This window comes from Perognathus longimembris, chromosome 2 (assembly GCF_023159225.1).
Source record: "Perognathus longimembris pacificus isolate PPM17 chromosome 2, ASM2315922v1, whole genome shotgun sequence".
In the NCBI taxonomy this organism is placed as follows: Eukaryota; Metazoa; Chordata; class Mammalia; order Rodentia; family Heteromyidae; genus Perognathus; species Perognathus longimembris.
Genome location: NC_063162.1, coordinates 143,990,694 through 144,018,409, shown reverse-complemented (window position 1 = coordinate 144,018,409; position 27,716 = coordinate 143,990,694). Strand labels below are relative to the sequence as shown.

The 27,716-nt window shown below is 40.9% G+C and overlaps 2 protein-coding genes across 7 annotated transcripts in view; one reads left to right on the top strand and one right to left on the bottom strand.

Annotated features, from left to right (window-relative positions):
• Braf (B-Raf proto-oncogene, serine/threonine kinase) overlaps nucleotides 1-20,897 on the top strand; it is a 131,914-nt gene extending 111,017 nt beyond the window's left edge. For 4 of the 6 annotated variants that reach the window (XM_048340345.1, XM_048340348.1, XM_048340347.1 and 1 more), the window contains 3 exons: nucleotides 3,424-3,558; nucleotides 8,430-8,583; nucleotides 14,465-20,897. In XM_048340345.1, coding sequence (XP_048196302.1) covers nucleotides 3,424-3,558; nucleotides 8,430-8,583; nucleotides 14,465-14,487 — 312 coding nt within the window. In that variant the 3' untranslated portion in view covers nucleotides 14,488-20,897. Of the gene's footprint in view, nucleotides 1-3,423; nucleotides 3,559-8,429; nucleotides 9,247-9,467; nucleotides 9,513-9,634; nucleotides 10,127-14,464 lie in introns of those variants that run through there. The other 2 variants (XR_007210137.1, XR_007210136.1) reach the window with 1 other exon arrangement.
• Nucleotides 20,898-22,654: 1,757 nt separating this feature from the next.
• Ndufb2 (NADH:ubiquinone oxidoreductase subunit B2) lies at nucleotides 22,655-27,314 on the bottom strand. Its single transcript, XM_048340349.1, has 4 exons — nucleotides 27,157-27,314; nucleotides 25,125-25,269; nucleotides 23,352-23,452; nucleotides 22,655-22,735 (listed from the first exon to the last, which is right to left on the bottom strand). The coding sequence occupies exons 1-3, from the start codon at nucleotides 27,252-27,254 to the stop codon at nucleotides 23,378-23,380; spliced, it is 318 nt and encodes a 105-aa protein (XP_048196306.1). The 5' UTR covers nucleotides 27,255-27,314; the 3' UTR covers nucleotides 22,655-22,735; nucleotides 23,352-23,377.
• Nucleotides 27,315-27,716: the final 402 nt, after the last annotated feature.

The window sequence follows — 27,716 nt, the reverse complement described above, 5'->3', positions numbered from 1 at the left end:
CTAGTGGCAAGAATGCCTGCCTCATATACGTGAGGCCCTGGGTTCGATTCCCCAGCACCACATATACAGAAAATGGCCAGAAGTGGCGCTGTGGCTCAAGTGGCAGAGTGCTAGCCTTGAGCGGGAAGAAGCCAGGGACAGTGCTCAGGCCCTGAGTCCAAGCCCCAGGACTGGCCAAAGAAACAAACAAAAACAAGAATCTTACCAGACTTACCTGCTTGTCTGACTTTGAACCACAGTCCTCAAAACTCGGCCTCCCTAAGTAGCTGCCTGACTAGCATTTTTTATTTGTATAAGACATTTACATGGTAGAGTGCCTTCCTAGCATGCATGAAGCCCTGGGTACTACATTGCTCAGTACTACATAAACAGAAAAGGCCTGAAGTGGTGCTGTGGTTCAAGTGCTAGAGTGCGAAGCTCAGGGTTAGTTCAAGCCCCAGGACTGGCAAAAGGTGTGTGTGTGGGGGGGGGGGGGGGATTGATTTACAACAGTGCCCAAGAAAAAAGTGTTCAATTTGTTCCAGGAATTTATTTTTTAATATAATTTTATTGTTATTATTAAGATGTTATACCAGAGGGGTTACCATTTCATAAGTCAGACACAGTAATATGTACATTTCCTTTTTTGGACATTGTCACCCCTTTTTCACTTTCCCTCACAAGAATATATTTTTAATGTACATTAGTTATACAGGAGGAGATTTCATAGTGACATTACCATGCATGTATTCAATATATTCCAATTCATCTTACCCCCCATCACTCTCCCTTAGCCCCTTCTCTTCCTAAAATAGTTTGTGTATATGTTTGTGTACAAGTACTGGGACTTAAATTCAGTGCCTCACACCCTTATTTATCTTTTTCGCTCAAGGCCAGCACTCTACTACTTGAGCCATAGCTCCACTTCTGGCTTTTTGCTGGTTAATTGGAGATAAGTCTCTCACAGACTTGTGTGCCCCACTGACTTCAAACTTCTGTGATCTTCAGATCTCAGCCTCATTCTGAGTAGCTAGTAATACAGGCATGAGTTATGAGTGCCTAGCTTCCTACAACAATTTCATCCAGTTTTATTTTCATTCATGCAATCTATTTCCACCATATTCAAGCCCTTTTGCCCTTCTTGTTAGCCCAACCCTCTCCTGCTAGTACCCAGCTCCACAAGAGCCTGTTTCTCTCCCTGCTCCTCACCCCCTACTGATGAGCAGCTTTCATCAAGATTCTTTATGCTGTTTGTTTGTTTGTTTGTTTTTGCCAGTCCTGGAGCTTGAACTCAGGGCCTGAGCACTGTCCCTGGCTTCTTTTTGCTCAAGTCTAGCACTCTGCCACTTGAGCCATAGCACCACTTCTGGCCTTTTCTATATATGTGATGCTGAGGAATCAAACCCAGGGCTTCATGTATACAAGGCAAGCACTCTACCACTAGGCCATATTCCCAGCCCCTTTATGCTGTATATATAGTTTCATTGTATTATTAAATTATTCACCATTGATTTTTATTTTTCTCTTTGCCCTTCCCCACCTTCTCCTAAGTAGTCCCTAAGTAAGATTCATGTTTTGTGTTTACCAACATGTATACAGTTGTGTAAATATGTACATAGGCATGTATATATTCATGAATATTTATGTCTTTCACATATGCATGAAAACACATGATATCTTGTTTTGTGAGTTTGACTTGCCTCACTCAATAAGGTCTCATTCAATTCTATCCATTTTCCTGCAAATTATAGAATTTTTTAAATTAATTTTTTGTCAGCTGTCAGGCTTAATTAAACTCAAGGCCTGGGCGCTGTCCCTGAGCTCTCTTGCTCAAGACTAGCACTCTATACTACTTTGAGCTACAGCTCCACTTGTTTTGTTTTGTGGTAGTTATTTGGAGATAAGATTCTCACGGACTTTCTTGCCCAGGCTGGCTTCAGACCACAATCCTCAGATTTCAGCCTCCTGAGTAGGTAGGATTACAGGAATGAGCCACTGGCACCTGGCTAAATATTTTTTATTATGGCTTTCATATTCTGTAGTATGCATCTTTGTATACATATATACCACACCTCTTTATTCATTCATCTGTTATTGCACACCATGCTTATTCCATCATTTGGCAATTATGAACAGTGTTATAGTAAACATAGATATTCAGGTGTTTTTCTGATATATTGATTTACCCTCCTTCAGATATATGCCTAATAGTAGAAAGGTGGGTTCATAATAAAGGGAAAAGGCCTATTTTTAGTTTTTTGAGGAACACATATACTGATTTCCATAGTGGTTACACTAGTTTACATTCCTACCAACAGGGTATGAGAGTTCCTTTTTCTCTCCATCTTTGCCAGCATTTGTTGTCTTACGTCTTTAATGGGTGCCATTTTGACTTGCCCATAGAATTACTTATTTTTTTTTTAATTTTTTTTTTTGGCCAGTCCTGGGCCTTAGACTCAGGGCCTGAGCACTGTCCCTGGCTTCTTCCCGCTCAAGGCTAGCACTCTGCCACTTGAGCCACAGCGCCGCTTCTGGCCGTTTTCTGTATATGTGGTGCTGGGGAATCGAACCTAGGGCCTCGTGTATCCGAGGCAGGCACTCTTGCCACTAGGCTATATCCCCAGCCCCCCATAGAATTATTTTAAGGGAAGAAGAAACAGTTGCATATCTGTGCTTTAGTGTGATTGTCCATACATAGAAACGTGGACTGGATAAGGAGGGACAAGCACAAAAGGAAGTTGGAGGGCTGGGGATATGGCCTAGTGGCAAGAGAGCTTGCCTCGGATACATGAGGCCCTGGGTTCAATTCCCCAGCACCACATATACAGAAAATGGCCAGAAGTGGCGCTGTGGCTCAAGTGGCAGAGTGCCAGCCTTGAGCAAAAAGAAGCCAGGGACAGTGCTCAGGCCCTGAGTTCAAGGCCCAGGACTGGCCAAAAAAAAAAAAAAAAAAAAAAAAAGGAAGTTGGGAGGCCTTTGCTAATAAGTCCCAGGGTGATATAGATTTGAGCTTCAGTCCATTTAGTTTGGGGTTCCCCACCATCAATGATGTGTAGGTATCTAAATACTATCATCATTTTAAAATTTTTAACATCTTATAAAAATGAATGTACAAGGGCTGGGAACGTGGCTTAGTGGTAGAGTGCTTGCCTGCCATTCATGAATCCCTGGGTTCTATTCTGCATTACCACAGAAACAGAAAAAGCCACAAGTGGCACTGTAGCTCAAGTAGTAGAGTGCTAGCTGTGAGCAAAAGAAGCTCATGGACAGTGCACAGGCCCTGAGTTCAAGTCCCAGGACTGGCAAAAAGAAAAGTAAAGAAATACGTAAAATGAATGTACATATAGGAAAGCACAGATATCATAAGTATACAGTTTGTTCATTTTTCACTGTTTATGTAGTTAAACTTACATACAAGGTTGTATTATCTTTATTTCTCTCCAGATAATTTTTATGGTGGGACGAGGATACCTGTCACCAGATCTCAGTAAAGTGCGGAGTAACTGTCCGAAAGCCATGAAGAGATTAATGGCAGAGTGCCTCAAAAAGAAAAGAGATGAGAGACCGCTGTTTCCCCAAGTAAGGAAAACTTCATGATACCTAGAAGAACAGGTGGATTTTTTAGTAGTTTTTTGGAGACACAGTTTGTATTTCATGGGTTTGAATTCTGTGTGATTATGTGCAGACTCTTATTGACATGTAAAACTATGACAATGACTTTATGAAGGTCAAGCACAACTTGGGATTCTAATACAAAATTAGATTTTAAAGGACTTGACATTTGTCAGCATTTTTCAAAGTTCTTGGTCTTAGAATCCTTTTACATATTTCTAACCAACACACACACACACACACACACACACACACACACACACACACACACACACACCTTCCAGTGAGAAAAGTGATATTTTCACTTTTTCAGGCATCTTTTTTAAAAAGAGGACAACCAGATTCTCTATTTGGCTTCACTATACTGCAGTATCTCATCTCACATCATGTTGCCTCTGATAACTCTACTTTATAAAAACTTCACTTACAGTGACTTCAAAAGGCATATACTGTCTTGTTACTGTGAAGTGTTTTGACTTGTGGACCTCCTACAGATCCAGAAGTGATGCTTTTCAAACTGTTTCTTTAATTCTTCTTGATGGCAACATAAGCAGATTCGAAGCATCTCTCATAATAGATCTTTTTGAGGTCCCTAGAGGGACCTTCAAGGCACTTATACAGGGGCAAAAAAAAGAGTCATTGTCAGAGACATCTGCTAGACTCTGACTCTCTTTTAATCTTATGGTGTAAGGCCAAAGATCTTGATGTGGTGGTACATCAAGATCAAGGGGAACATTGCTTGAGCTTAGGAGTATAAGGCCAGCCTGAGCAGCATAGTAAGACCCAACCTCAAATAGAAAACAGGAAAAAAAGAATAGCAGGAAGGAGCTCACGAAAAAAAAAAAAAAGGTTAGAAACGTTAGCTATAATAAGTATACTGTATCAGCAGTATTTTCTGATGCTCAAGAAAGCACTGTACAACTCTACCTTGATTAATAGTTTCAAGTGGGAAATGCTGACTTCCATAGTTAGTCTACCATAATTACTAGAATATTCTTTGTGAAGCCTTGTAGCTTTTAATACTCAGTCCTGAGATACTTAGAAATGTTAAGTAACATTTACCTGTTACAGAAATGAGATTCACTTATCCTTTATTATTACTTGAAAATTGTTCTTGTCTAAAGAATTAAAGAAAAGCTGGGTACTGGTGGCTTTGCCCATAATTCTAGCTTCTTAGGAGACTGAGATCTAAGGATCGAGGTTCAAAGCCAGCCTGGGCAAGAAAGTGAGACTTTTACCTTGAATTAACCACTAGAAAAACCAGAAGTGGGGCTATGGCTAAAAGTGAAAGAGTGACAGCCTTGGGTTCGATTCCTCATCACCAGGACTGGCAAAAAAAAAAAAAAAACTGCTTTGAGAGGAAAGAGGAGGCTAAATGATTGGGTGGTGGGTATATATGTTTTTTACCTACTTGGAATTCTGTTACTTGGAAGTGATTTTATTTTGTTTTAATGTACTTTTTAACTGAATAAATTCTGGCTTGACACTATCAAAGTGAAAAAGCAGTTATTGCTGGTCATGTCAGCTGAACTTAATAGGATGTTCTATAATCTTAGATGCTGTCTTTCTTATTTAAAAGGACAATGCTCATATCTTTGCTCCTCCCTCCCCGCCACTACTCTACCCCACTCCAGAAACTGGAGCTTGAATCTGAAGCTTTGTGCCTAAGCAGTCTAACTGCTGAGCTTTATACCCAGCCTTTTTTTGTTTTATTTTGAGATAGAATCTCAGTAAGTTTATCAGGTTATCTTGGAACTTGTCCTGCCTCCCAAGTAATTTTCCAGGTTAGCGGAGGGTTCTCTCTTGTAAATATTATATTTAACTTTCTTTCCAGGTTATTTTTCGCACAACACAGTTAAGTGCTATATAAGTCTTAAATGGCTGAAGATTTACATATAAAACAGTAAAATATAAAATCATTTTAATATTATTGAGACAGGAAAAGCTTCCATAGCAATAAACAGAAGTTAAAAAGTTTATTGTCACATAATATATGATACATTAAAATTACTGAACTTCTACAGTGTTAAAAAATTAATATAGGGGGCTGGGAAGATGGCTTAGTGGTAAAAGGCAATGAATAGAAAGGGGAAAAGGGGGCTGGGGATATGGCCTAGTGGCAAGAGTGCTTGCCTCTGATACACGAGGCCCTAGGTTCGATTCCCCAGCACCACATATACAGAAAACGGCCAGAAGCGGCGCTGTGGCTCAAGTGGCAGAGTGCTAGCCTTGAGCGGGAAGAAGCCAGGGACAGTGCTCAGGCCCTGAGTCCAAGGCCCAGGACTGGCCAAAAAAAAAAAAAAAGAAAGGGGAAAAGGATATGAACAGGTGATACACAGAAGGAATATAATGTGGCTTAGTGGTAGAATGCTTGCCTAGCATGTGTGAAGCTCTGGGTTCGATTCCGCAGTACCACATAAACAGAAAAGGCCAGACCTAGCACTGTGGCTCAAGTGGTGGAGTGCTAGCCTTGAGCAAAAGAAGCTCAAGGACAGTGCCAGGCCCCTGAGTTCAAGCCCCAGGACTGACTGGCCAAAAAATAAAGAAAAAAGAAAGTACAAATGGTAATTAAACTTAGGAAAGGACAGAAGGGCTTCGGTGGCAGCTAGTAAAATGTAGAGTGCCACAGTGGGATGCATTTGATTTTGTTTCTCAAGACTAGCAGTATCCCAGCATTGGGAATCATGTAATTTTCTTTTCACAGTGATGGGGGGAAATGTACATTGTTTAGCCTTTAGGAAATACTTGGCATAGAATTCCTAAATTGAAAATATTCCTAAAGATATATGTGACAGAGTCTACCTTCTGAAGAGTTCAGGTATAAAATACATACAATAAGCATATTCAAGTATGTTTTCTAGGAAAAATTAAAGACAATGATAAAGGTAGTTCTGCATAGATGTCCTGGATGTCAGTAGGAGAAGAAGAAAACAATGAGAAAAACATGCATAATATAATAGCTCTTAAAAGATGGTGAGACTGACTCGGTTTTCATATGTACATGTTTATATACAGAAAAATATTCAGGAGAAAATATAGACTAGCTTGCTCCTGAGCTTGCTCCTGAAGCTGGGATTTGAGAGCCTTATACCTTTTATATCATGGTATTTTTTTAATTTTTTATTTGCATATTATACTTGAAATTTAAAAAGGGCTCAATGGCACAGTGCTTATCTAACATGCACAAGACTCTGGGCTCGACTCCCAGCACCACAAAACATAAAAACTTGGAATTTTGAAAGTTTGTTACGTTGTTTACTTCTTTTCCTTATACTAGTCTTTATAAAGACTATGGCTTTAACATCTAAGGGAAGCTGGGAAGAGGGCACAGAATGGGTAGAGAATGGGGGAAAAAGACAGCAGAGAGGCTGAGCATCAGCGACATCAGACATTGATGAAAGTGAACCACGCAACTCAAGGGCAACGTGGGGAAGGAGGGAATGAGAGCGAAAGAGGGAACCGATGGTACTAAACAAAAGGAAAGAAATGTGCATATTACCCGATCTGGAAGAAATAGTTTTATTGTTCAAGTTCATAGACTTCGTAAGCTTTCTAGAGTAGAATGATGATTTTCATCATTGTGAAAGTTAAAATGTGTACTGCTAAATATGTGTAGTTACTTAAACTCAATGAAAAATGAAAAAAATACTATGGCTTTAAAATATGTATGTTATCACTGTGAAATCAGAAACCTGAGTCTAAATAGCAGCCCTCTTATTAACAGTAGTATAATTTTTGCCCAAAGAGAATTAGTATGACTGTGGGTCAACACTAAATGTGTACTGCTTTCCATCCCAAATGAATGCTGAGAGCTTTAGACTTCACCTGTTGAGTATGAAAAGATCACATCAGCTCCTAAATACAGATTTCAGTGCACTCCTATGTAATTCCACCCATACCATTAGAGGTTAAAATTTGTTTTCAGTTATTTTTCCTGATATAAATATTATTACATTTGTAATGTAATCTAATGGAATTAAAACTACTTATTCTTAACAGGGTTTTGCTTCCCATAGCATAATGCTCTGTTATTGGGTACATACACATTTATGAGAGTTAGATTTTTTAAATAAATTGATTTCTAACATTGAAAAAATAATTATTGTTAAAGTTACATTGAGTATTTACTATATTCCATACATCATGCCCAGTCATTTTATACATATACTGCATAATTTTGAACTGCATTATCAGGCTGCATACATTCAAAGGGCATTACCTTTTTTCCTATACCTTAAAATATGTGGACTTCTACATCTTATGTGTTGTTTCCTATTTATAGAACTTTCCTTCTTCATCCTTGGGTTGTCACATGTAACTTCTTGTTCATGTGCCACTAGCAGTCTGGATCAGTGTGGTCCTGCTTTGAATTACATGGGTTAAACATTTCTGACTGCTAAGTTTCTTTAAAGGATAAATTGTCTTGTTCTATTTAGAAATAGTCATATAGTATTTATTTATACTTCATCTCCTTTCCAAAAGGGATTTGTAGTCCGTGCCAAATAGGTAAATAACTCATTTCAAATTTCTATTGTTCATTGTTCCAAAGCTGGCAAAACAAAAGCTAAATATGAGCTACTTTTTCAATTCAGTTTACAGAAATGAAAGTTCTAGTATTATAGTAGGTTTGCGGTTTTTGTTGTTGTTGTTGCTTGGGTTTGGTTCGGATTTGGTTGGGTTGTTAAGGAAAGATAACAGTTTCTGTTTTTCCAGGCATTTATAACATTGAAAACTACGATATCAGGTACTTTGATTATAAAGTATGATAGGGCTCTTAAAGCTTTAACACAATCAAGATTTTCATTCTGCTGTTTTTCTTCTTCTTTTTTTTTTGGTAGATTCTCGCCTCTATTGAGCTGTTGGCCCGCTCATTGCCAAAAATTCACCGCAGTGCATCAGAACCCTCCTTGAACCGGGCTGGTTTTCAAACAGAGGATTTTAGTCTATATGCTTGTGCTTCTCCAAAAACACCCATCCAGGCAGGGGGCTATGGTGCGTTTCCTGTCCACTGAGACAAACTAAATGAGTGAGAAATTAAAATACGGTAGCACAAAAAAATACATTTACACAAGTGTGTTTAAATGCTAAATTGAATAAGCAACTCTTTTCTTTATACATAAACCAAAGAACACTTCTGTGTTTAACAACTAGATTAAAATTTCTTCTGAGTTTATTCCTAACAATGGATTTTTTAATGTCCACAGTTAAAACACGAAAGTGTTGCAAAAAATTACAGTGCCTCTTTCCAGGGACTTCTGTTTGAGTTTGTTTCATTCACTTAGTTTTTCTACAGCTTTCTCTTTGTTTTCTAAGGCAACTTTTGGTATTAGCTATCACTTACGAGGGCCACTTCTCTGAATGTTCATAGATGGGAAGCTGGCCTCAAATAAGGCAATTGAGCAGATCTAATATGTGAAGTCACTATTTTCTTTGTTAACAATTTTTCTATAACTATTTCCTTTTATGATTAAGAAAATGTGGTTGAGTGCAATGACTCATGCCTGTAATCTCAACTACTCATGAGGTGTGAAGGTAAAGATGAAAACAGGAGGATTGAGGTTTGAGGCCAGCATAGGCAAAATGTTAGCAAGAGCCTAACTCAGTCCTTCTGAGTATGATGGCTTGTGGGTGGCCATAAAAAAAGAGAATGAAGGGGTTGGGAATATGGCCTAGTGGCAAGAGTGCTTGCCTCATTCGTACACGTGAAGCTCTGGGTTCAATTCCCCAGCACCACATATATAGAAAACGTCCAGAAGGGGCACTGTGGCTCAAGTGGCAGAATGCTATAGCCTTAAGCAAAAAGAAGCCAGGGACAGTGCTCAGGCTCTGAGTTCAAGGCCCAGGACTGACCAAAAAAAAAAAAAAGAGAGAGAGAGAGAATGAAGATCTAGGCTACCACCAGGAAAAAAATGTGAAACCCTGTCCAAACAACACTGAACCTAAAAGAGCTGGGGGGCCTGATTTAAGTAGCAGATCACTTACTCAGAGAACATTAAACCCTGAGTTTAAACCCCAGATCTCTGTACCCCCTCAAAAGTAGAAGTCTTTAGTGACCTTGAAGCAATGGAATGAGTATCTTTTAATAAATCATGGATGCGAGTGACCAAAGATACTGCTGAGATGCTGAGAAGTAGCACATTTGACATGAATAAAATGGCTTAATGTTGGACTTTTTAGTTGAGAAATGTTCATTGGAGATTTTTTTTTTTTTTTTTTTTTTTGGTGCCTATACTGAGGCTTTAACTTGGGCCGGGTGTTTTCCTTCATTTTTTTGCTCAAGGCTGTCCCTCTACCACTTGAGCCACAGCTCCCCTTCCAGCTCTTTGGTGGTAAGAACCTCCTGGGCTTTCCTGCCCTCACTGGCTTTAAACCACAATCCTGAGTTCTTTACCTCCTGAGTTACTAGAATTACAGGCATGAGCCCACCACCCAGTTTAGATAATGTTTCTTTATATACTAAGGATGTCTCCACTGGTAAAAAGTTAAATTTCCTTGCAAATGCATTGCCCTCTCTATTCTCATACACACACACACATCAGTTCTGTGAGAATTTTAGGTTTTTTAGATAACTGGTTGCCTGGCAACTAGTTAGTGTGTGTTTTTCAACTTACTCCTTTAGGTTGTACTTAGATTTTGTGGTACACAGTAGAGCAATTGCCTTATCATGTGTCTCCTAAACTAAACTTTTTGTCTTCTTATATCATTTACCCTACAGGTTCTACTTAAGATAAATGCCAGTTTTTTCTGTTTGTATCCCTGTATGAAATACTTTTAAAGTGTGTGTGTATGTGTATGTGTGTGTGTATGCATGAGATGAGTACAATGAGGCAGTTGTATAGTATAATCTTCTGTGATTCAGAGGGCATCCAAAACAGAGGAGCAGCACGAATATCTCACCAGAGACACTATCTGTACTTACTAGCCTCTAAATCTTCACTCACACAGTTTACACTTAGGGTCTTTATTAAATATAGTCAAAAAAGATTTCAGCGGGTGGACCACATCTGAATGTATATCATCTTTCCTTGAAGTCAGTAAAGCAAAAATATAGGAAGATTTTAAATTCGTGATAAATTCATTTTTAAGTACCACAGGTAAACCTGTAAAATACTTTATTTCATCCAGGGAATCCCATAATAATGTAGCAGATCTTTTGTTCCTTTGGAGAGATTAAGATAAACATTGGTATCATGACTTTATATATTAATGAATTTAAAGATAGACAAACATTTCTTATCTTAAAAGTAACTAATAGGGCTGGGAATATGGCCTAGTGGCAAAAGTGCTTGCCTTGTATACATGAAGCCCTGGGTTCGATTCCCCAGCACCACATACATAGAAAATGGCCAGAAGTGGCGCTGTGGCTCAAGTGGTAGAGTGCTAGCCTTGAGCAAAAAGAAGCCAGGGACAGTGCTCAGGCCCGGAGTCCAAGCCAGGACCGGCAAAGAAAAAAAAAAAGTAACTAATAAACAACTAGGAGCCAGTAACTCATGCCTGTAATCCTAGTTACTCAGGGATGCCGAGATTGGGAAGATTGTAGCAGTTTAAGGTCAGCCTAGAGATACCCACACAAGGACCCTTTGTCAACCAATAGCTGGACACAGTGGCTTGTGTCTGTATCACAGCTATTTGGGAAGTTGAGATATAGAGAGGATTGCTGTTCCAAACCAGCCCAGGCAGGAAAACCCAAAATGAGAAGCTGTGTGTGGTAGTGCATGCCTGTCATCCCAGCTAAAACTGAAAGAAATAGATTGTTTGTGCATGCACTGGTCCAAGCAAAAAGTGAGACCTATCTCAAAAAACAACCATTGTAGAAAGTGGCACTGTGGCTCAAGTGGTAAAGCATTAGCCTTGAGCTGAAGAGCTCAGGGACAGTGCCCAGGCCTGTTCAAGCCCCACAACCAAAAAACCAAAAACCAAAAAAAGATGTTATTAGGCTGGGAATGTGGCTTAGTGGCATAGTGCTCACCTAGCAGCTAGGAAGCCCTGGGTTTGATTCTTTAGTACCATATACAAAGAAAAGGCCAGATGTGGCACTGAGGATGGCAGATTGCTAGCCTTGAGCAAAAAAGCTCAGGGACAAAGCCCAGGCCCTGAGTTCAAGCCCAGAACTGGCAAAAACAACCATTACAAAAAACATGTAGGAATACCTTAGCAGTAAAACACCTGTCTAGCAAGTGTGAAGCCTTACATTCAAATCCCAGTACCTCAAAATTAAGTAAACATGCTGAGAATGTGGTCTAGTGGTAGAGTGCTTGCCCCGTATACATGAAGTCCTGGGTTCAATTCTTCAGCACCACATATATATAAGGGGGGAGGGGTCAGAAGGGGCACTGCTCAAGTGGCAGGAGTGCTAGCCTTGAACAAGAAGAAGCCAGGGACAGTGCTCAGGCCCTGAGTTAAAGCGCCAGGACTGGCCAAAAAAAAGCAAGCAATAAGTGGAATGATGGTGTATACCTAATCTCAGCACTCTGCAGGTAAATTATTGTGGGTTCAAGGCCACACACACAAAAATATATACTCTCTTAGAAGGAGTAAAGTAAGATGATTCTTAATGTTGGGAGTTGGTTAATAAGATTTCAAGGGGTGGGAGAGGGTTGTTTTTGTTTTGCCTGTACTAGGGCTTAAGCATTGTCCCTGAGCTTCTTTGCTCAAAGCAAGCACACTACCCCTTGAGCCACAGCTTCATTTCTGGCTTTCTGCTGGTTAATTGGAGGTAAGAGTCTCATGGTCTTTTTTGCCTAGGCTGGCCTCTAAATCAGGATTCTGAGATTCTTAAATCTCAGCCTCCTGAGAAGCTAGGATTACAGGCATGAATCACCAACTTCATTTTTCTTTTTAGAGCTAATGGTTAAGTCTGTACTGTAGAATGTTGTTCCAAGTGTAGTTACCTAAATTTTATTTTCATTTGGCCTCTTTTGGTGAGACTTAGGTTTTGCTAGCTACTATCACTACTATTAGACTATATTATATGTTACTTTAAAAATATTGATTGAGAATAACCTCAAAACAATAATGTCAAAAATCTGCAAACAGTGATTGCGAGAATATTAATATTTTTCTAGTCTCTTTATATTATCTCTTTTGATCATTCTTGAAGTGTCCTCCAGTGTCAGTGATGTAACTTAAAAAAAATCAGTTCTAGATCCCTATTCTTCAATCCTTTTAACTTAAAATATAAAGTAAAATTTCTGGGGAGCCTGGTATAGTGGTACAACTACTAGTACTTATGAGGCTGAAGTAGGAAGATGGCAAGTTTAATACGACCCTGTACTACTTAGTACCAAGATCCTGTCTCAATAACAGCAAAAAAATTAGGGGCTTGATAATGGTTAATAACCTGTGCCTTTGGAGCTGGAGGGGTGTCTTAAGTGATCGTGTTGACCTCAAGTGAAAAAATCAAGGGAGAACTCAAGACCTTGAGTTCAGGCCCCAATAACAGGGTTTGAAACCTCCCCTCCATTTAGGTTCCACATTTTTCTAGTCATGTCATCTTCAGCACATTAAGCCCCAACTTGCTCATCTATAAAATGAAGATAAACATCTGTCTCATTAGATTGTTATGAGAATCAGAGGCAGATGTGTGTGAGGTGTTCAGTGAGGCACCTGGATTTTGTCAGGCAGTTGCTAATAATATCAGCATGCACATCTTGGGATTCAGTCAGCCGGTTATTAGCAGTCTGTTATATATTGCAACATGCCAATATTCTCTAGTAACCGTTTGGAGTCTTACAGCAGTTAAAAAACTGTCACTAAATACACACTTATTGTCCCTAGATTAAATAATGTGTGTGTGTGTGTGTGTGTGTGTGTGATTGCTTGGATTTTCATCAGAAACTCCTGTTAAGTACTTGACAATTATTAATCAACCCCCATAAACTTTATTGTATGTAATTACAGGAATTGGCCTGTATAAGTAGGAGATTTGAACAAAATGATAGAGCTTAGCCAGGCAGGCACCAGTGGCTCACACCTATAGCTCCTGAGGTGGCTGGGATCTGAGGATTACAGTTTGAAGCCTGCTCAGGCAGGAAAGTCCATGATTCTCTATCTCCAATGACTCACCAAAACAGGAAATAGAGCTGTGGCTCAAATGTTCGTTCCCAAATTCAAGAAGATTGAAGTTTGGTCCTGCAAAGGGATTTTATGGTTTAAGGAATTCCTTATGCAGAAGATTATGTTCATTGACATGTGCCTAAATTTCTAGTATTCAAAAAGGGGAGATTAACTAGACAATGGAAGATCTGGATTTCTCTCCTGCCAGATATGTGATACGGACAAATCATTTGACATTTTAATTGTATCTTTTGTACAATGAGGGTAGTTCATGATTCTCTTTTCCTGATGGTGACATAACCATATAATGTGGCAGCTGAAATTTAGAGAGCAGAAATATTCTACAAAAAGATACTACTATTGGGGGAGGGAATGTGGGTTAGCAGTAGAGTGCTTTATCTAGCATGCACAAAACCCTGGGTTCGATTCCTCAGCACCACATAAACAGAAAAAGCTGGAAGTGGCACTGTGGCTCAAGTGGTAGAGTGCTAGCCTTGAGCAAAAAGATGCCAGGGACATTGCGCAGGCCCTGAGTCCCAAGCCCCAGGACTGGCAAAAAAAAAAAAAAAAAAAAACACCCCGATTATCTGTAGCTTTGATATTTGATTGAAATACTTGAAACATGGTTCTACATACAAATACACATACTTGTGTTATTTCATGGATATCAGCTATTTGGGTTTTTTAATTAGTGATGATGGTATTGGGCTTGTAATCTATTAGTAGTCACCTTTTGGCGAGGTTGAAATGAGGCTTTTCTGCCTGAGGCTATTTTGAGATAACTTTTTTAAAATTAGCTCTTGTCCTCCCTCTACAGGAGAATTTGCAGCCTTCAAGTAGCCACACCATCATGGCAGCATCTACTCTTATTTCTTTAAGTCTTGTGTTCGTACAGTTTGTTAACATCAAAACACAGTTTTGTTCTGCAGTTCTTTTTTCTTTTTAAGATACAAAATTTTTAATGCATAAACTGGTGTGGAACAGAGTGGAATTTCTTATTCAACAAAAGAGGGAAGAGTGCTTTAGGAGCCAGAATTCTCTGCTGCCAGTGTTTCTTCTTCAACCCAAAACCACGAGCATACAAGTCTGCCTACTCCCAGGAAGACAAAAGGAGACCCTGAATTCTGACCTTTTGATGGTCAGGCATGATGGAAAGAAACTGCTGCTACAGCTTGGGAAATTTGCTATAGAAAGTCTGCCAGTCAACTTTGCCCTCCTAACCACCAATCAGTTTGTGGCTGATCATCTGATGGGCATTTTCAATCACCAAGCATCATTCTCTTTCCTGTTCTGGGATTTTGTTGTGGAGCTCCTTTCCCCTAGCCACCATCAGTTAATTTCTGAGGGATGGAACAAAAATGCAGCATACCCTTTCCAGGTGGCACATGCTCAGTCCTCGACAGATTTTATCACAGTGAACCTGTCTTGCTTAACTGGAGGCAGAGAGGTGAGGAAGCGCTGCGTGTAGGGGCAGAGGAAAAGGGAATGCTGCATCTTCTTCCTGACCTCCGTTTCTGGGCCTTTGGTTGCCTGGCTTGCTGGGGCTGTGCCTAACCCTGTGTTTTGGACAGTGCTGGTACACATCACCTTCTTTTCTCATTGGGTCCAGCAATGGAGATGAGGGCTGGGGACTTGGTTCCTCCATAATGTAGCAAATTCTCAGGAAATACAGTCCATATCTTCCTCTAAGCTCTTCCAGTCACCAAGTACTTATATAGCTATTTTGTCCAAGGCACAAAATGCCATGGGCATATCTAATTAAATGCCTACCAAACAGCTTAATAGCAGTTTTGAATGTGAGAAATTTATGTAATTGAGATGTAAGGTACAAGTTTTAATTCCTGAATTTTATTTTATTTTTATTAAAAAGAAAATGATTTTCAGATTTAATTGGAATAATACTTCCCACCAGAATTATATATCCTGAAAATTGTATTTTTGTTATATGAACTTTTAAAGACAGACCACTGTCCTTTTCTCTACCTAAACATGGGGAATCTTAGGCAATTATTTATAATTTTTAAATTAATGGTACTTGCTGGATCCACACTAACATCTTTGCTAATAATTTCATTGTTTCTCCCAACTTAACTCCTACACTACATTCTGCATCCTCTTTCCAGTCTTTTATCTAAAATATGCAACCTAAAATAAAAATGGTGGTATCTCCATTCATTCTTCTCCTTCCTTTCTTCCCAAGCCTGGTCTTCAAAAGGTTGGGTGATTTGACAGTTAAATTCCCCAAGGTGGAAAACAGAAATGTCAGGGCTATTGAGGCTGAGAGAGGATATGTAAAAGCTAGCAGTTGTTTTTATACAAAGAGCTGCTATGATATTGAGAATCTAAATCTTTCCTATCTTCGCACAAATGGAAAATAAACCAAGCCCTAAGCTTCCTTTGGTCTTCAATGAAAGGGCAGTACAAATTACCATAATAGCAGAGACAGTGACAAGATAAAGTAATGGTGAGTGTCTGCCTTATTGGGAGTCTAGGATAGCATGTCAGGATTTCAGAATGCAGACCATACAAGCCAACTAAAGTGCAACCAAAAACCTGGAAGTTCTATAGAGCTGAAAATAAATCAGGGAATTTAAAGTGGTCTTGTAACATTTTCCCGGTTCCACTATCTGTATTTCACCCTGTTCACTACTCATTACCACTAGATAGATGATTTTTACTTAAATATTTGGCATTAGAAGGCCTACTGGAAATTTCACAGACTTGCAAAAGGTTGACATAGAAAAGTAGGAAATATTGTGAGGTTATGAATCATTTTGAGCTATAGTTCTAGTATGTTTTTATGTTTGATGTGAGCAGAGCAGTGTCTTAAATTTTTTTAGACTTGCAAAGATGGAAATATATTGTGCTGGTATGAAAAGAATCCTCTGTGCATGATGTACCTCTTACTGAAAAGTCCGAAATGTCTCTGTAGATACTTTGTGATATGGCTGTTTCCTTTAGCAAGATTGGCTTAGATCTTAAGTCCTGGTTAGAGGAAAACACAGGTGTTGAAGTCATGGTCAGGAGCCTTCTCTGCTGCCTCAGTGCAGGTCCCCTCTGTCTGGGGACAGCCAGCACGACAGACATGTCTTCCTTTCATTTTAGGGTAGATTGCTATCTTATTTGTAAAGGGGGAACAGAGTGATATCACATGAAACTTTGTCCCAAAGTTGGGCTCAGGGTAATGAGGATTATTTTTGTTTGTTTTTAAAGGGAAGTTTAAAAGTAAAAACAAACTGTTTAAACCTTCCTTCTTATTCATCAAATAGATTTTTTTTTTTAGTCAACAAGTGACAATAAAAGGAATTTCCTTTGCTGTATATTTCAGTCTTGAGCCTATAGGTAGGTAGACGAGCTCCTAAGAAAGATGAGGAAGAAGCTCTTGTTTGTGCAGAGCACTTTATGAGTAATTGTGCAGTGTGTGGCTGCTTCTCCGGCCAGCTCCATGAGGCTGTCAGTGAACTCTGTGTCAGTAAAGTTGCAGTGCCTTTCACCACGTGTTTTGGTTTTGATTGGGAGAGTTTGGCCTCCTGGAAAGTTAGAGAGCAGCTGTGTTTAAATAAGTAGTATTCCTGATTGATTTTTTTTCCTTTAAATAATATGGACCAAAAAATTTTATGGAAGAGACTTGTGAGTAGAAAATCAGATGTGATCATTTGTACTGTGTACACCTTAAAAGAAGACTCCTAACTGTCAAATTGTGGTTCCTGGATATCCTGTCTCTGATTATATTTGAGGTATGGTAGGACATGCTAGGACATTCTAGAAGGTTAAAAACTCCATGTAAATCATGCTATATTTATGTCATTGTTGGAGAAGAAAGCATTTTGAAAAGACAGTTCAACTTGAGCACTGAAGCTTTGTAAATACTTCCTCATTCTTGTTGGGTGCAGTCCCAGCTCCTGTATCACACAGCATTGTCTTTTCATCTGGCGTCGTGGGAACTGCCACATGCCCCTCACATCTCAGCTGCCCCGGCTGCACGCCCACCACCAGCCTGCAGACATCAGCACCTAGCTTTAGTTTCAAACACTGCAGAGTTCAGGTGACTTCTTAAAAAAAAAAAAACTACCTCCTCAGAATGAGGTAATAGCTATTTATTTTAAGTTATGAAAAGCCACAAGTTCTAGAACATGAAGATGATTTAAGATTTTAACTTTTATGTGTATTTGTGTTTGAGCACTCTCATTTTGTCCTAAAGGGCATTATACATTTAAGCAGTGATACTGTTTTTAAAAAAAAAATCGCTCAAGAGTATCTGAATGTTGTGGGAAGTGGTGCCGAATCTGTTGGATACATTTCAGAATCTTAACCTTAAGTCAGTTTCATGAAGTTAAGTAGCTATGGTATCACTTCACAGTGATAGAATTTTACTTTTCAGTAGCTTGTCAAGACAGTACATCTTCATACTGTGTTAGCCACAGCTTTGTCACATTCATAGATACTCATTCAGAGAGACTACCCACTTAGGGTAGAAGGATTGCCCTCTTAGACTCTTTCTGTCCAAGTTGGCATTGCTTGAGACCAACAGATGTCAACCACTAGGCTATAAGAAACCAGAGCCAGAGATGGAAGGCGAGAATGAACAGCAACTAACTTGCAGGTTACAGCAAAAAGGTGTACATGAGGCTCTAGCAAAATACCTTGACAATTTGCCAAATGATCTTACTGTGCCTTCATGATGCAATAAAAAAACGCTAAAAATTTTAGCAGAAATCAGTGATTATGAAGAGAGCCACTCTGGTTTAACTCAGCTGTGTTAATATTTTTAGAGTGCAATTTAGACTGCAAATCTGCACTAAAGAATTTATAGCCAAAACACATTTTAAAAATGAGAAAAAAAAACAAGTAAATTTTCAGTGAACAAAATTATTTTTTTAACGCATATAATCCCTAGTATAGTCAGATATATTTATCACATAGAGCAACTAGGTTGAAAATACTGTTCAGTGACATTTCTAGAGAAACTTTTTCTACTCCCATAGGTTCTTCAAAGCATGGAACTTTTATACAACAAAAATGTTTGACAGACATTTTAAGAAACTGCTGTAGTTCAGTGTTGAAGTACTGTATGCTGGACAGCAATTGTGTGTGTTGGTTCCACGTGTGTGCTTTCTCACTGTGAGAAAGAAAATAAATTGTTTCCAGAGTACTGCTGCCAATGTAGCCACTGATTTTTCCAGAATTTAAAATGTCAATTTGCCTCCCAGGACTTGCAGTGCTGTTGGACGGTGCTCCCAATCCTGAGTGGTGGAGAGCACAAGACAGTCTCTGGAGTCGCCCTTAGTGAAGGGACATTGAAATCGTGAGTGACCCGGCCAGTGGGAGTAAAACTAGACACTCCATGGTGCAGTTTTTGCGTATTGTTTTTTTCCTCACCACCCTCCTCTGAGATACCAAGATGCATTAGTGATGTCTGAGAAGGGGCAGTAGCGTCTCTGCCAGCAGACAGTAATTTGAAGATTGGCCAGAGGAGAGGGCAGTGGCCATTGTGGTTGTGGTCTGTGTTGCCAGCTCTGGCAAGGTTGAAAATGCTGGTAATGTGTTTGTTGTTTGTCCTATAAGATATAAGCCTCATTTTGTTGTTGAAATTTCAGATAACCTTGCTTCTACTTTAGGCAAAGACATTGACATGGAAATCAGTCCTAATTTTTGTCAGTTGTAGAAAGGATAATAGTTCCTACAGGATTTCTTGAGATTTAATTGGATAGAATCCCAAAATCCACCCCCCCCCAAATGCTGGAGATTGAACCTAGGACCTTGAGCGACTTAGGCAAGGCTTCTACCAGAGCTGCATCCCAGTTCATGAAATTTTAAGGTAAAAAGGAAAAAAAAAAAGCAACCCCACAGTGGCCACCTCAGTAAGTTCAAGTAGATCTTTTATCCACATCTCATATTTTTATTACTAAATCAGTTTACTTTTATTTAGCTGTTTTGACCAGTTGCAATGATACAATCAGTTGTGCATGAGGACACAGCCAATGTGTTTTTGTGATGTATTTTTTAAAAGAATTCTGTAGATTGAAGTGCTCTTGAAAAATAGAAAACTGAAACGTGTTTATTCATGTGTCAGAAAACAATGTTGTGCAACCCATTAGCTTCTCATGCCGGCTGAGTATGATAATCAGCACCCATAACTGCTGGTTCCCAGGGGAGACAGGCAGGAAACACTGGAAGAGGTGCAGCAAAGAAAGGGCTTGTTTACAGAGCTGGAATTGGGGGTGAATTAGTTCTGTTTTTGCTTTGAAAGTCACTCTTGTGTTTAAGCCTTTTGAATGTGTGTTTTGGTGGATGTGAATTACATAGGAAGAAATCAAAGACTAACATGAGCAGCAAAGCTCACAGACTAGGCACAAATGAAATGGACCAAAATAGGGTGAAGTCTGGGGAACAGAGAAAGATGAATGCCAAGGTGGGAAGTGAACTATAGTTACCTGAAATGAAATTTGAGTGCAATAAGTGTGCTTTTTATTCTAAGCTGTGAACGGTTTTTAAAAATCATTCCTTCCTAATTCATTCATGTGTTCCATAGCTGACTAAAACCAGCTATGTAAACATAAGCCTTTTCGCTATGTTAATTTCCAACATAAGTGGCTAACCTTTATGTCTTATTTATCTTATTTAGTTTACATACCAGGTATGTGTGTGTGCTGTAACCTTTCTCTTCATTTGAAAACACATTCACTGGGTCCTCTATTTCCTTTGGCCATGCCAAATGTGTAGTCTTGGTTTGGCCTTCATGATATTGCCTGATTTGAAGGACTGTATCACAGTACCTGACCCTTTCCTTTAGGACTTCTGCTTCTAAGATAGGTCTAAGATCAGGAGATTGATTTTTACCTTTCATCGTGTTTGTTTGAATTGTTCAGTAGCTAGCTGGACTGCTCCTTGGTTTATTCCAAGGAAAAGTAAATCCCCCTCTTCGTGTACTACTAAGTCTGAGGGCACGTCTCCTCCTATAAGGGAGAGGAAAGGGAAGTGCTTTTTGTTTGAACTGCAGTGAATCATGGATCCTGTTTCACCACTCCAAACCAATGGCAGCTCACATATGAATTCCTCAACTGCCAGAGGTTCAGGTCTAGTTCACTTCAGTTCCACTCAAGCATTCTTGTGAAAAGGTTCTCATGAAGTCTGGGGGGTGTGGGCCCAGTAAAAAGATGGGGACTTTTTCCTTGTCCACAGACCTCTCTATACCTGCTTTACAAATACTACAATGGAGTAACTATTTTTAAAGCTTATTTTTCAAATCATAAAGACATTTATTTTCAGTCAAATGGATGATGTCTCTCTAAACCTTTAATTCTCAGTGTTTGCTTGTCTTTTTTTTTTTTTTTTTTTATTCCTTATACCCACTTCCTGATACTCCTTGGTTCTTTCCTGCTCAGGTCCCTTCATTTGTACTTTGGAGTTTTTCTCATGTAAATTTGTATAATGGAAAATATTGTTCAGTTTGGATAGAAAGCATGGAGAAATAAATAAAAAGATAGTTGAAAATCAAATTGAAATTTATTTGTGTAAAGTTATTTAAAAACTCTGTATTATATATAAAAGGCAAAAAAGTTCTATGTACTTGATGTGAATATGCGAATATTGCTATAATAAAGATTGACTGCATGGAGAAGTCTTCATCAAGATTATTTGCCTAGCACCTAAACATGTAAGAAGAGAATTAGCCAAGGGTTTTTGACAGTCATTTCTTGAAGGCAGTGAAAGACTAAGAAATGTACATTTGTGGGCTTGGAATATGGCCTAGTGGTAAAAGTGCTCGCCTCGTATACATGAAGCCCTGGGTTCGATTCCTCAGCACCACATATAGAAAAAACCGGAAGTGGTGCTGTGGCTCAAGTGATAGAGTGCTAGCCTTGAGCAAAAAGAAGCCAGGGACAGTGCTCAGGCCCTGAGTTCAAGCCCCAGGACTGGCAAAGAAAAACACATACATTTTGTTTTACAGTGTTGATTCTTGCTTGATAGGTAGAAGTTAAAGTTGTCCAGATTCCTGCATGGTACTACACATGTGATCCAGCTTGTAGGTAAGTCTTTTGTCAGATACTGGTGATGACCCTTTAAGTGTATTTTTCACCTTACATACCTTTCGTTCAAAATAACTGCCTTCCTCGATGTAATCACGAATAAGTTTAGTATATGCTCTAGCAATTGTAAAATTATGTTTATCTGTAGAATTCCATCTTCCCACATCTTAAAATCATATTCACGGGGCTGGAAATATGGCCTAATGGTAGAGTGTTTGCTTTGTATACATGAAGCTCTGGGTTCAATTCCTCAGCACCACCTATATAGATAAAGCCAGAAGTGGTCCTGTGGCTCAAGTGGTAGATTGCTAGCCTTGAGCAAAAAGAAGCCAAGGACAGTGCTCAGGCCCTGAGTTCAAGACCCAGGACTGGTGCCCCCCCCCCCAAAAAAAAAATCATTCTGTAACATTCTGTAATATGAGGCTGGAAGTGTGGCATAGTGGTAGAGTGCTTGCCAAACATACATGAAGCCCTAGATTTGACTCCTGAGTGCTATGTAAACAGAAAAGGCCAGAAGTGGTGCCATGGCTCAAGTGGTAGAGTGCTAGCCTTGAACACAGAGAGGCTCAAGGACAGTGCCCAGGCCCTGAGTTCAAGCCCCAGGACTGGCAAAAAAAATTCAGTGAGCAACTATTCAGAACAAAATACCCAGGCCACAATTAATGGATTGTACTAATGCCTAATCTGTAAACTTGGGGCAAGAATCCAACTGCTATCTAGATAAATAAGACGAGTCACATGACTTAGAGGTCAGTGAACAAGAAGACAGTATGGCACTGTGCATGAGCTTTGGAATCAACCTAACTTCATGATGCTAAGCAAGTTCATCTCCTTGTCCCTCAATGGCTTACTAGATAAATACAGCTAACCCTATTTCCACCTCAGAGGATAAGGGATAAGCAGAAAGGACCACTTGTACCACAGTGGGAGCACAAAAAGTAAAGTAGTTGTCATCACAAACATAACTCAGTTCTCCATTCTTGGCCAATCATTTTTTAATTCACAACTTCAGGGTACAACATGAAGTCCATAATTCCTTGAAATTTCTCACTTGGTTCCTGTGGGAAAACAAAAATGGAAACTTACATTCACTAATCCAAATCTGTAATTTTGTTTATATAATTCAAAGGTAATTCTTGAGTTCTTATGACTAGTTTTATAAACAAAGTAAATTACTCCTCCCATCACAAAGCAAGTTCTAGTCATTAAAACAAAATGATAATGCTTGGGACTGGGAATGTGGCTTAGCGGTAGAGTGCTTGGCTAGCATACATGCAGCCCTGGGTTCAATTCTCACTACCACATAAACAGAAAAAGCCAGAAGTGGCACTGTGCCTCACATGGTAGAGTGCTAGGCTTGAACAAAAAGAAGCCAGGGACAGTGCTCAGGCCTTGAGTTCATGCCCCAGGACTGGCACAAAAAAAAAGAAAAATAAATCAGAATTTAAGACACTAGCCAGCTTGGTACACACAGAGATCCCACCTACTAATCAGAAAGAAGGGATAGGGAAGAAAAATAGGAGGCCAGGCCAAGCAAAGTTATCCAGACTCTATCTCATAAGATACAAAAGGGACTGAGGAAATGGCTCAAGAGGCAAAGTTCCAAGAAGCTCAAAGCCCTGTTAAGTTCTCGGTACAATAAATAAGCAATTAAAATAGAAATTTAGGACATACCTTCTTCAAAAGGCTTGAGTATAATTTCAATCCTCCTCATCAGGAAGGATTCCCAATTCTTCATCTGTCCACTCAGAAGGATCAGGATATGTAAAGTGACCCTGGTGACAGGTATTCAAAAAAAAAAGTCAACAATATATACTAAATGCATCTAAGTTTCAAAAGAAAGCTTGGGAGAAAAGAATACGGTAATCAAACTAAAGCTAAGTACCTTATACATAAACCTTGACATAGCATGGGACCCTTAACCATTTGGTGGCCCGACTGTTCACCTGTCCTTTCAGCATGACATCCTGGATTTTAAAAGCTGCCTCGTTTGGAAGTAGCGTAGGCCAATGTATGCTGGTGGAGAGAAGTGGAGGCAATAGATTCCACCTGTTTTCAACATCTCAGTAAACAAAACATAAATGTTTTCAGACTTCCCTGTGAGGTTTGTCATCTTTGAGAACATCAGCATGTGCCAGTCTCAATCTAGAAGTACACCTCTGACTGCAACACCATCTCCCACCTAAACCATCTTTTCCTGACATGCAGCCTCTGCAGTGAAACGTGCTCCAGTTCACACACCCAACCAATTCTAAGAAAAATGGCTATCGGGCTGGGAATATGGCCTAGTGGTAAAGTGCTCACCTCATATACATGAAGCCCTGGGTTCGATTCCTCAGCATCATGTATATAGAAAAAAAAAGCCGGAAGTGGTGCTGTGGCTCGAGGTAGAGTGCTAGCCTTGAGCAAAAAGAAGCCAGGGACAGTGCTTAGGCCCTGAGTTCAAGCCCCAGGACTGGCAACAACACCACCAAAAAGAAAAAAAAAAACAACTTGGTGCTGTTAAAAAAAAAAAAAAAGAAAGAAAGAGGGGCTGGGGATATGGCCTAGTGGCAAGAGTGCCGGCCTCATATACATGAGACCCTGGGTTCGATTCCCCAGCACCACATACACAGAAAATGGACAGAAGTGGCGCTGTGGCTCAAGTGGCAGAGTGCTAGCCTTGAGCAAAAAGAAGCCAGGGACAGTGCTCAGGCCCTGAGTCCAAGCCCCAGGGCTGGCCCAAAAACAAAACAAAAAAAAAGAAAGAAAAATGGCTATGAAGAAACTTTGCCTGCAATCCTAGCTACTTAGGAGGCTGAGATCTGAGGATTGCAGTTCAAAGTCAGCCCAGGCAGGAAGTCTGTGAGACTCATCTCCAATTAAACACCAGAAAAGAAGTGCTGTGGCTCAAAGTGGGTAGGGCACTAGCTTTGAGCAGAAAAGGCTGAGGGAGAGGGAGAGGGCCCTGAGTTCAAGCTCCATGACCAATGCTCTCCCCCCACCCCCCCAAAATCTGCTGCTTCTAAAACCTGTACACTAAATTGAAGATTTTCTTCCTATCCTGAAAGAGAACAGTCTTCACAATCTGGATAAAAGCTCAGGTGAGATTAATATGATAGAAAAATCACCAATTCCCCTCCTGGAGACAAGTACACTCACACTGAACATCCGTAAATGTGAAATTCAACCTACCAGTGAACCAGTATTTCAGAAGGAAAGAGAACCAGTCCCTAGTCTCCCACACATGGAAGGGGGAACCATAAGATATGGACTGGTAAATGTAAGACAGGTCCAAAGAACCCATGTTCCATTAAGTAACTCCTGCACATATGTACACATGACAACATTGTATGGATATACCCAGGCAGGAAAATGGTCTACAAATGTAAGAATAAGCAATCTAAGGCTATTACTATATTTTCCCTCTACCTATGCATATAAGAACCAGAACCCTTCTGGACTTACCATCACAGCATCCGAGTCATGCCAAAAGCGCCAGAGAATCCAAAACCACATGAGTGCACTGAAGAACTCGCTCTGCAGCACCTGGGACCTGGTCAGCTGGGGAAACTGCCTGTACCGGGGCTGCATATGGACACCGCCACCAGCACTAAGAGACAAACATGAGAAATGGCTTGCTTCAATCGTGTCATCCAAAACCTTAGCACTGCATCCTTGAGATGAAAGTGAACAGTCCTCATATCCTCCGCCAAAGTAGTAACAATGAACATGGTTCATGATCCTTACATATTTTTTTGTTCAGTTTGCTGTAAACGTGGAGCAGCAAGTCTTGGCCTCCCAACACTATAGAGAGGCTAAGGCAGAAGGACCACTAGTTTGAGACGATCTTGGACTAAAAGACCTTGTCTTAAAAAAAATGTAGATTAAATTTTCAGTGAGATGCACATTCAGTTACCAAAAACTGAACACATGCCATTAATCCTAGCTACTTTGGGAGGCTGAGATCTGAGGATCAAAGTGCAAAAACCAGCCCAGACTGACAAATCCAGTCCTAGTACTGGCACCAAAAAAAAAAAAGCTCTATTGAAGAATACAGTCAACTTCTGTAATGCCTTCATAAGCTATCTTTTTTTTGTTGTTTGGTTTTGTTTTTTTGCCAGTCCTGGAGCTTGAACTCAGGGCCTGAGCACTGTTGCTAGCTTCTTTTTGCTCAAGGCTAGCACTCTGTCATTTGAGCCACAGCGCCACTTTCTGCATATATATATGTGGTGCTGAGGAATCAAATCCAGGTCTTCCTGTATACAAGGCAAGCACTCCCACTAGGCCATATTCCCAGCCCCTTTATGCTGTATATATAGTTTCATTGTACTATGAAATTATTCACCGTTCATTTTTATTTTTCTCTTTCCCCTTCCCCACCTTCTCCTAAGTAGCCCAGGTCCAGAGTTCAACCCCGGGACCAGCTAAAAAAACAAACCAGAAGCCACACAGGCTGGCACCTAAATTCACCCTACCATCCCAAGGCAAGAACTTGAGTGATTTTTTGTTTGTGGCCCCTTCAAGAGGATACAGAAACAGGAGCTCAAGAAATTAGGACACTGGGCTGGGAATATGGGCTAGTGGCAAGAGTGTGCCTGCCTCTTATACATGAAGCCCTGGGTTCAATTCCCCAGCACCACATATATAGAAAACGGCCAGAAGTGGCGCTGTGGCTCAAGTGGCAGAGTGCTAGCCTTGAGCAAAAAGAAGCCAAGGACAGTGACTGGCCAACACACACACAACACACACACACAACAAATTAGGACAGTAAACGTTTTGGAGAAAACAGGCTCAAAATCAAGAAACTCACAAGACACTAAGGGTGACTGTCTTGAAACAGGGACTAAAAGACATCCAAAGATTAGATAATGGTTGTGCCAACCTAGGATTTTTTAAATGTCTGTTTAAAAGCAAAAATAAATAAAAATAAATCCAGTGGGCTGGGAATGTGGCTTAGCGGTGGAGTGTTTGCTGGCTTCGCACCTCCATTCCTCAGATCGCAATCCCTCGACTTGCTAGGAAGACAGTCGTGAGCCACTAGTGGCCGGCTTGCCCTTAATATTTTAAGAGAAAGTTCCCGGGGGCTGGGAATGTGGCTTAGAGTTACAGTGCCAGCCTAGCATGCATGAAGCCCTGGGTTCGATTCCTCCGTACCACATACACAGAAAAAGCCAGAAGTGACGCTGTGGCGCAAGTGGCAGAACGCTAGCCTCCATCACAGAGAGGCTCAGGGACAGCGCCCAAGCCCTGAGTTCAAGCCCCAGGACCGGCAAGAAGGAAAAGGCCCTACTGTCCCTAGACAACCTTAGGTTGCCCCACTCCCCCACCTCGGATGACCCTAAACTGCCCAGGTAAAAACTATAATTCCCAGCATGCCTCAGGCGAGGGAGTCGCGGGCCCGCCCCCGCCCCCGCCCTGTCCGCCTCAAGGTGAGCGTGTCCGGAAAGGGCGCTCCCCCTCAAGGCCCGCGAAGCCCTCGCGGCGTCCCGACACTCACCGACGGACTCCGCCGCTTCCAGTCGCCCAGGCACCGCTACCTCGGAGGAGGCGGCCACCAGCGCGCGCGAGCGGCGCCAGCCGGGCCAGAGCCGACATGCTGACCGCGTCCCCGCGACCGTCCTCCGGGCGCCCCGCCCCCTTGCGTCACCTCCCTGCGACTTCAGGACGTCACCGCGCCACCCAGCCCTCCGGGACGGCGTGTGGGCGGGGCTGGCCAGCCCGGCGTGGGAGCCCTGGCTGCCGCCACGGGACGAGCTCTTTACGTCCTGCTTCGGGTGAGAAACCTGCGCGCTGTCTCCTGCCTCGCGACCCGCACATCTAACCTCGGTCCCCAGGCGACCTTCACATCTAACCTCGGTCCCCAGCCGTCCACACCCTGCCCACGTCACACGGTCGCCTCGGGCCCTCCTTGACCCGGGTCGGGCCTAGGAATCCGCCTCAGCAGATTGCCCGGGCCGAAAGGTCTGAGACTCATGTCTCCAGGTTGGTTCAAGTGCCAGAGTGAGAGCACAGGGCCCTGAGTTCAAGCCCTACTCCGGGCACAACACAACACACACA